This window comes from Branchiostoma floridae, chromosome 9 (genome assembly GCF_000003815.2).
Source record: "Branchiostoma floridae strain S238N-H82 chromosome 9, Bfl_VNyyK, whole genome shotgun sequence".
Lineage (NCBI taxonomy): Eukaryota > Metazoa > Chordata > Leptocardii > Amphioxiformes > Branchiostomatidae > Branchiostoma > Branchiostoma floridae.
This window is the reverse complement of record NC_049987.1, coordinates 16334748-16344389: the sequence shown is the minus strand read 5'-3', so window position 1 is coordinate 16344389 and position 9642 is coordinate 16334748. Positions and strand designations below refer to the sequence as shown.

Genomic DNA, 9642 nt, shown 5'->3' with positions numbered 1-9642 from the left:
GGGGGTTGACATGTTGATCCAGCTGGGGATTGTTTTCTCACTGCAAAAGCGCCACCTACATCGGCTACTTATAGCGGTGAGAAGCAGAACTCCAGTTAGAAGCTCTGACGAAGGTGTCTGAGAGACATCGAAACGTAAGCTATGTAAGTACCCACTGGTTGTGTACAAAGAAAGAATTTCTCCCTTATCCGAGATTTTTATTATTGTGACATGTGTATGTTACTCAATGATGAACAACACCATGCATAAATTATGTTAATGTTTTTGTTGATTGCATAAAATTTACAAAAGCTCTAAATATTCATGGAGGTATGAGGTCGCCGAACTCTAGATTTGTATGTATGTTTGTTTGTATGTATGTAGAAGACCAGCATAACTCGAGAACGCCAGGATGGATTGTATTGATATTCGGTATGTAGGTAGGTCTTGGTGAGACCTAAAAATTAATAGATTTTAGGCCCCCAAGCGGCCTGTGATGGTACTGCAGCGGAACTTCCTGGTTTGATATCTCGAGTTCTAGACATGCTTAGGCTACCAATTTTGAGTGGTGGACAGCTCTTGATGCCAAGAGTAAGTGGTATAGGTCTGGGCCCCCTGCAGGGCAGGTTTAGTGTCAGAATTTTGAAAGGGCATAACTCAAGAAGGGATTGACGGATTGTCATGATTTTTGGTATGTAGATAGCTTTCGTGATGCTTCATATGATTACATATAATTTATGCCAATTAGAATCTAATTTGCATAATTAATGAGGAAATCGTCTAAATACGCTCTGTTCCATTATAGTTCCATTGCAACATGGAACATTTGTAACTAAGAAAGATAAGAATATTGGTAGATATATATATATATATATATTATGCAAAATAAAGACCTAACCTGCATAATTAATGAGAAAATGCTATAATGTCGTTGTGGTAAATGATGGGAACTTCATACTTGTAGAATTTGGAAGTTATGTACAGGTGAACATCGTTGAACATTGATTATGTACATTAGGTCATCATTTGAATAAATCATCAGAAAATTTATTGGACTATAAGAAACGCTTGAATCTTTCAACCACGTGTGACGACTGTGCAGGAAACTGCGGATGTAAATCAAACTAGAGTTCGGCGACCTCATACCTCTATGAATATTTAGAGCTTTTGTTAATTTCATGCAAATGACTTAACATTAACATGATTTATGCATGGTGTTGTTCATCATTGAATAACGTACAGTACACGTCACAAGTAAAATTCCCAATTCAGATCATTAATCATTAAGTTGGTTTGCAATTTTAGCATAATTTATGCAAATAAGTTCCTCATTTGTATATTTGATATCTGCATATGTTCCACCGATTATAATTAACAAGTGTTACATTTATCGAAGTCTAGTTATTGCAAACAATGGAATTATACAATTTCCTCATTAATTATGTAAATTAAGTCCTCATTTGCATAAAATGAATATCATTATGAACATCTTTGCCCAAGCTACCTGCATACCTAAAATGCAGGCAATCCGTCGGTCCTTTCTGCAGTTATCCTCTTTGGAGTGTCTTGACAAAAACGCTCCTGCAGTTCCACAATTGAATGTTAGGGGACTGAAACTTGCCCCTCTTTGTCATGACGCTAAAAGCTATCTACCACCTAAATGTCACGACCATATCACGTCCGGGACAAGAGATACATTGAAAAAACTGCTATGATAGATTATTCTCATTAATTATGCAAATGTACTCCTATTTTGCATAATTAGTATTTTATCTTGTACAACATTGTCTAAGGTACCTACATATAAAAAAATCATAAAAATCCGTTATTCCCTTCTGGAGTTATCGTCTTCAGAAGTTTTTGACAAAAATGCCCCTGCTATCCCAAACCCGGACGCTAGGGGGCCCAAACTTATGTCATTTCTTTCTGAGCACAAGAGCTATCTAACATCCCAAAATCGTGACCATAGAACACCGAGATAGCAAACCCGGGAGTTGCGCTGCAGTACCAAGGGAAGCCACTAGGGAGCCCAAAATCTAATCATTTCCAGCTTTCATCACACACTACCAACACACCAAGTATGAAACCAAGTCACCCTGCCGTTCTTGAGTTATCTTGTTTACAAACACACAGACACACAGACAGACAGACAAACGCTGGGTAAAATATAACCTCCATGACATTTCATGGAGGTAATTAACGTATAGTTTTAGATTAAGTCCAATAAAACATATTGATTGATGGATTCTGTTGTCGTATACGTTCACTACTCATCTTACTCATCTTCAGTAAGCATATCTTTCATTAACAAGCTGTCGAATAATAATCATCGTAAATGGTTTGGACCAAGCGAGTCATTGAAAGTTTGAAGTGCGCGAAGTGTTGCCTTCAGTTGGAAGTGTGGCCCGATCAATTTTTCACTTCATGCTTTCTCCGTGAGAGGTACATACCGCATGCAACCAAAGGGGTGGAGCCAAGAGATAAACATTAGCTTGGCTCTACTCGCTGTGCCCTTTGCTTCCATCAGATGCCTGTGGCACGTAAGCAAGATGTCGCGCCTGTATCTGCTGAGCGTGATTCTGGCACTGGCAGGGCAAAGTCTCGGTGAGTATATCTTACCATCAGTATAGATTTGTCTAAATAGTTTTGTGCTTCATTGTCAGTGTCTACTTGATGTCTGGAAAGTCTAATCTAGAAGCTTCGTCACATAAATCGACACGCACAAGTCCTGTTCTCTATTCGCCCAAGACCCCTTTCCCCCGAACTTAGAGAGTCAGAGCATTTAGTTGACATGTTTATTATGACTTTTTCAGTGCCGTTATTAGGAAGCATTAAACTTCAAGTGAATGTTGTGAGCAAGCCTTGGCAACAATAACATGTATGGTGGCTTTACCTGGTTGTTATGCTCTGACCACTTTGCCATGTAGAGACCGGCAATATTTTGGTGACGGCCGGTTACTTCTTGCGTTTTGGCACAGGTATGACTATATGATGATTGTGATTACTGTAAAGATTTGTTCTATCTTTCAAAGTTCCTGTATAGACTAGAAAAGAACGCTGTCTTCAACCGATAATAAGTCAATTGAAATTTGATTCGAAGACGTACAAATCACGAATCCTCTCGGTAATTCAGTGTCATGAAACCGACAATAATTTTAAACTCGTCCATCGCAGCTGCTTGTCCGACTGGTTATGTAGAGGTGCAGGGTAAGTGCCTGAAGTTCTCTACCGACAGCAAATCGCACGCGGACGCCAGGGCAACATGCCAGGCCGATGGGGGCACGTCTCGTCGTGGTCAAGTCGGCCGCAATGGACGCTTACCTTGGGGACACCATCAAAAACAGCCACAATGACAACACCTGGATCGGCTTGGACGACATCAACAGTCCAACCGTGAGCAAATAAAACTTGAATTCTATATACAAGATTTAAGGATATTGATACATCAACCTTTTTGCGTGCGTAAGGACCCTTAAGATCATGCTGAACCAGAATGCAATTTTGCACTCTATATCATGATAAAAGGTAAGATGGGATGTTCAATGTCTTGGTAAATACTGTACTTCCTCAGTGTGTTTGAAATCTGTGCTGAGATCAAGGAAAAACTGCATCCAATCAATTGATATATCCTAGCCTAGAATTTGACATCTGATCTGATTTTCAGCACCAGTTTGTCTGGAGCGACGGTAGCACTCTGACTTCCTCCGACTACAGCAACTGGGAGCGTTCCCAGCCAGACAACCCTGATAGGGAACAATGTGTGGAGATTCGCGTTGTTTTCGCCTACAGTTGGAACAACCACTTGTGCGGCGAGCTGAAGCACTACACCTGCGAGAAAGAAGGTGTGCTGATCCTTGCGTCGTACTACCGCTGCCACATTTGGTGAAAATCAAGCGGACGACGATTCTGTTAGCTCTAAATGACATTTTCGTGGGTAAGACGTCCGATGTTCTTACCATCATCCCGCGATTTTTCGGGATCGCCGGCGATTTTTAGGGATCGTACGATGGTCGCGGTGCAGCGAAACATGTTCTTAACATAAGCGGAGGTTCATTATCATAGGTCTATTCACCCGCGATCGCACGAGCCTCGCTTATATGTGACATCGACAGGGACCGTTTTTGGGCAACAAATACGCAAGACCCTCGCAAGATCTTAAAATTGGCCGACCTTCTAGCGATCGCGAAGTACGTCCGAAGATCGTATAAAATGTGACAGGGGTATACCGACACTCTTCCATTTATGTTTGCCAATGGTCTGTTATGACAAGTACCAATATGCCCCCGAACGGATTCCAGTGGTACTGCACCTTGGACATTCGTACCGTGTCACACTGCACTCAAATTCCTTACTTTTAAACTTTCTATTTCATCATGTACTTTTACTATTAAATGTTTGATGCGAGCACTATATTTCTTGCTTTATCACTAAGATATATTTGATATTTTTATGAAAAGTCTTTGAATAACAACAAGATTTATGAATGCTTGATATAAATTAATATCTGGACTAGAAAGGCAAGAAAATTCAGAATGTCTTCTCCGTGGCCTTTTATCATGCTATTCACAGCAAGGAAGTCGAACCTCTTTGTTCATACACAATAGTCGGTCGAAAATGTCTGCACGTTACGAAGCGTTCCTTCCCACCGGTGTGCACCGGTACCGGCACCCTCTACATTTTCGCCATTATTCGCGTAAACATTACTCAAAACTACACAAACTATACATGAAGCTGCTGTTCCTTAGAAGTTTATGTTTCTAAGCTTTGGACCGCTACGCACCCTCTAAATTATTTAGTATTTATAGTTAATCATATATTATCATAACGTATCGCATGCTATGTAAAAAATGAAAGCAAGCCTGGTAACATTGATACACGAACTACAAAAAAAGGTTGGCTGTTTCAGTCCTTCGTTATCCCGTCCATCGACTGCCACTTGAGTTTGGTCACCGCCTCAAACATCACCTTGCTACAGAAGTTCCCACACATGTGTGTACAAAGCCACATCCTGAGTTCAACGTTTCAAAAGTCAAGGAGTTTGAGGCACAAAAAGATGGCGGTCCGGACGGACAATGCTGACTATTTCTGCTTTCTTCAAAACTGACTGATGTTTCGTCTGATTCGTAGGAGAGACAACGATTTAGTTTTTTTGATACCCCACAATATTGCTCCAGTCTACGGATCCAAAAAATACAGTCGCATATCTAAGATATCCCAATATTATCCACAATGCACTGTGGAGAGGACTGAGGATGCATAAAAAACAAGTGCGAATACGAGTATTCGTATCCAGCGTAACATAGATTGCCTCACTTATATTGACGTTACAAACTGTGGTATCCGAGATACAAAAAGGTTAAAAGATATGACCACTCTAAAAATGACATTTTGCTCATAAACAAGAGTACTGGCCACGCATACTTAAAAACTAAGTATCCGTAGGGATGCTGTGTTAGCATCCGCCAGGAAGTACATAAACCTACGGATTCTGTGTTTGCATCCACCGCGAGTTACGGATACCAACGAATGCGTTACGGATGTGTGGGGGATCCGTGATTTTAGGATTTTTGGGGATTCCGTCAGCAACCGTCAGGTGTTGTAAATTGGAATCCGTGGTATCCGTCTGCATAAAGGATGTCTTCAGTATCACCCGAGGTACCAGCCCGACCGCGGGTATGATCGCCATACCCACATGAGATAGCGCATTTTTTATGCGAAACGCGCCAGAAGTTGGTTGCTAATAAAATTTGCTAATATTTTGCTTTTGGGGCGCACCGGGAGCACGCTGGGACCCCGAAGAATTTCCATGCACTAGAGCAGCATTTTCTAGGGTCTCTGTGCTCCCTCCGCGCTCTCACCAATTTTAGATCGGAGCGAGAGCGCAACAAGAGCGTGTCAAGTGAAAAGGGTTCAAGCAACGTGATGGAACTTTATATACCAACCGTACAGTTATGTACTTATGTACATGCGTACCTTTTTATATCCCATTTGGGATTGCAAACATGTCAACTAGTAAGAAATATGACCTTCAAAGCATGCATGCTTTGTTTGATTCCTCGATAACATCTGAAGGCAATGTAAGTACTTAAATTATATATTTATGACTCACAAATACCTTGATCTGCTATAAATGCCGTATTATCAGCAAGCCTATTCAACTTAGCAACCATGCGCAACTGCGTTTGATGGTGTCCCATAAATCCTATCGGCATAATAAAATTTTACCCCTGGCCCTCCAAGTTGTTCCTTTTTTTATTTCGCTAGTATTTTCAAGGCTTTTGTTTTCCTATACTTACCAACTGTGTCATCGTTCAAGAATTTTTTCTTCGAGCACTGAGACCACGATTTTGGCAGGACTTTCGTTTTAAGAGATTGCTCGATGCAGTCAAGTCCGCTGCAGGCAACCTGCGTACATTACCTTGCACTGCATATGGTCTTACCACCATCACCATTAATGCCATGGACGTTATCAATGGTCATAAGGTAAGCATTGAAGCTTTGTATCTATTGCCGTCAAACATACAGAGAGACATGCTTGGTGAGATTCACGTTGGCCAATTCAGTAACGTAATTATCATTCGAGTAACAAAACCTACGGTCCATGCGTACATCAACATTACTTTTTGTCCTTCTTGTACGTTTTGCATGATATTACCGTTATGAAGGTAAAAGTAACACAAATTCGATCTAGAATGGAACGACGCAGCCACGCAAGGCCAACCAGTAGAAATAGGGTGAAGCCTCACCCCCCTCCCATGTCATAGGATGCCAAAAAAAGCCGACGTGTGTTTTAAGAGGCTTGAGAAAATATATGTATTGAAGCTTCTAACACAAGCATATGCATGTAAAACGACCTGTATTTAATTTTATTACGTGGGTTTTTTGTTTACGTGTTAATCCATTTGGAACTCATAGCAACATATTCAGTAATAATAATTGAGTTCATATGCAGATAATAGAGTATTAGGAGAATATTTCCATTCTTCATATTTTCTTCAGATAATATTGGCCGTCCTTGTCGCTTTCATAGCTGTCAAAGACACTTCAGCGGGTATGTTTCTTATCATTCTATAAGCACGCTTGATTTTATGTGGTAATAGTTTAGATTTTCATGATCAAAACATCCATTCTTAATATTCGGTCTGCATTAAAAAAAAGATTAGATATGTGATGAGCCTGCTACTTCGTGTAACCTGTCTGAAAGAATTACGCACCTGTGAATTAAAACCCACAAGAAGTATCCTGATACCATTGTGTATATCGTGACATTAGGAATATCCTGTGCATTTAGGTATCATCACATAGTGACGTTGGCCTCATTTTTAAAATCCATGTCTAACGTTAAACATATCTTTAAGAATTGGGACCAAAGTGTGACCTTTAATCGTTCATAGCATCCACAGTACAGATTCGAACAAGTGGTGACAACTTTGCCGGCACTGACGCAGGGGTCGATTTACAGCTGGGCGTTATACATTTGGATGGATCGATGACAAGCTTCCCATGTAGTTTCAGTTGTGGAGGTGGTCAGTGCGAAAGAGGGGAGTAAGTACAACGACATTTAAAAGAGATACAGCAATGTTTGAGATGTAACGTTGGGAGCTTATACCTAACAGATGTAAATATTGACAGTATGTATTTATCAATATAGAGAAATTTGCACAGCTAACATACCAGCACGTCACCGGAACGTACTGCGCCTGCGCGAACCTTGGTTTGGTCAACGTTGCATTGAAATCCCGCTTGTTGCACAGTATATGTTAGAGACATGGTTTCATGTAAAACGTACACGGGATTTTACCCTTATATACGCACGTACTTTAATGCGGCCCTTTAGTAAACCGGGGGTTTAGCAAGGTTTAGCATGTCTATACTTTTCGCGCAGGCGCAGTACGTTCCGGTGACGTGCCTAACTTGAATTTGTAACATGTGTCTAAGGCTGCGGCTGATTTGTTCCCGTCATATTTGTTTTACTTCCGAATCGCAGTATGAGTGCAGCATGATTTTACTTATAAAATCAACAGTCGGTTTACCGGGGATATAATGTCGTTAATTTGGTCAATCAATTGGTAGCTAACTAGCTAATTTATAGCTATTCAATTCTGAGGACAAACTTCAAAACTAAAGACAATTGCATGACTTTGCACTAACCGGTTTGCTCATTATTGTACATTATGAAATACATGTTGTTCAGATCTTTGTTCAAAACGTTTGCAGTACTGACACAGTGTCCTGTTCCGACTTGAATGGCGTCTTGAGGAGTGTATATCTGAAAAATAACGGTGGAGGATTTGGTCCAGACTGGAAAGTTGATTGGGTAAGGGACAATTCATGTATCAAATGATGGTTAGAGTAAGTATCAGATACCCTCTACAGTACCTAAAGGTTCATAGTTAGATGTTTCGTGGTAGACCTTGAAGTAAGTTTGGTTGATTTTATTGCATCTGAAGTATTCTATTCCATTTAATCCTTGCATGTAATTCCATAGTGAGCTTTACAGGTAAACCCGTATCAAACTGTGATTCGTGTAGGTTAAAGTTTCCTATGGAGGATATCAGTACAACTTAGACTTCTACAGATGGATCGATAAAGGACAGAGTTCAACGGAATTTGTTTCAGGTATGTTGAAAATCACTCATTAGATGCCGACAGATTAGTTCAGGCAATTTTTGACATCCTAATTTAGGTGATATCTTTCATTGCTCACTAAAAAGATATCCACACCTCACATAGCGAATTTCAAGTTACAATCATAATAACAAACGTTCCCGATCCATGCCACCGTTGGAAGGCCTGGTGGAAGCTACATTTGCACATTGCATATGTATACATGACCATACATCTCAGAATTCAAGTCTATGACTATGTTACCAAATCACATTCTGTAGTGGGGGTACATATACCCCAAGATACCTGAAAGGCTATGGTACTACGAACTACCTACTGTTCCTCTTACATTTTTCGGGAATCATCTTGCTTTTAATATATTTTCTTACAAGTTTTATTTCACATCAAGTAGACATTCTCTGAACCTACACAATTTCCCTTTCCAGCCGCCTCATGTTCCCAACCATCCCCTCCCCCTAATGGATACTACAGCTCCGGCACGAGTCATAACAGCCTAGGTTACCCAAGATGCAACACCGGCCATCCGGGATACTATCTGACCTCCTCATCTGAAAGTAGCTACCGTTGCTATGGAGGTTACCGGTACCCTAAAAACCCAAGTGTAACATGCAGCGGTAAGGTGGTATTGACTAGCAGTTTCAATAAGAAATTATTTGTGACATATCTAACCAATTTGTAGTTCATTTGTTCAAGTCTAGAAACGTCATAGTCATGGGATAACTGTGCAACAATACTGTCTAATGACCTTGTCACTTAGTGACAAGTGCTGATTCAGAAATAAATCCAGTCTCAGGATACTGTGTTGTGGACCAAATTTTTTTAGACCTTGGTAAGTCTACTTTATAACTGAAATTAAAGCGCAGTGGTGGTCAGTGCTTTTGCATACGATTATGCACAGCTCGCAGCGCGACCGGAAGCTACCCACTTTAGAAATAAGTGCAAACATTCAGCAGTGCTTACTCTCCAAGCAGAGGTTAAGCTCCGCTTGTTATTCAACCTTTTTGTACCAACAGTATTATTTATCCTATTCATCAA

At 40.5% G+C, this 9642-nt stretch overlaps 2 protein-coding genes across 2 annotated transcripts; both read left to right on the top strand.

Annotated features, from left to right (window-relative positions):
• Positions 1-2528: 2528 nt before the first annotated feature.
• On the top strand, positions 2529-3865 carry LOC118422218 (CD209 antigen-like protein E). Its single transcript, XM_035829735.1, has 3 exons — positions 2529-2583; positions 3215-3372; positions 3644-3865. Exons 1-3 carry the CDS (start codon positions 2529-2531, stop codon positions 3863-3865), a joined length of 435 nt encoding a protein of 144 aa, XP_035685628.1.
• Positions 3866-6929: 3064 nt separating this feature from the next.
• LOC118423340 lies at positions 6930-9518 on the top strand. Its single transcript, XM_035831463.1, has 5 exons — positions 6930-7030; positions 7374-7524; positions 8197-8296; positions 8511-8598; positions 9033-9518. Exons 2-5 carry the CDS (start codon positions 7469-7471, stop codon positions 9284-9286), a joined length of 498 nt encoding a protein of 165 aa, XP_035687356.1. The 5' UTR covers positions 6930-7030; positions 7374-7468; the 3' UTR covers positions 9287-9518.
• Positions 9519-9642: the final 124 nt, after the last annotated feature.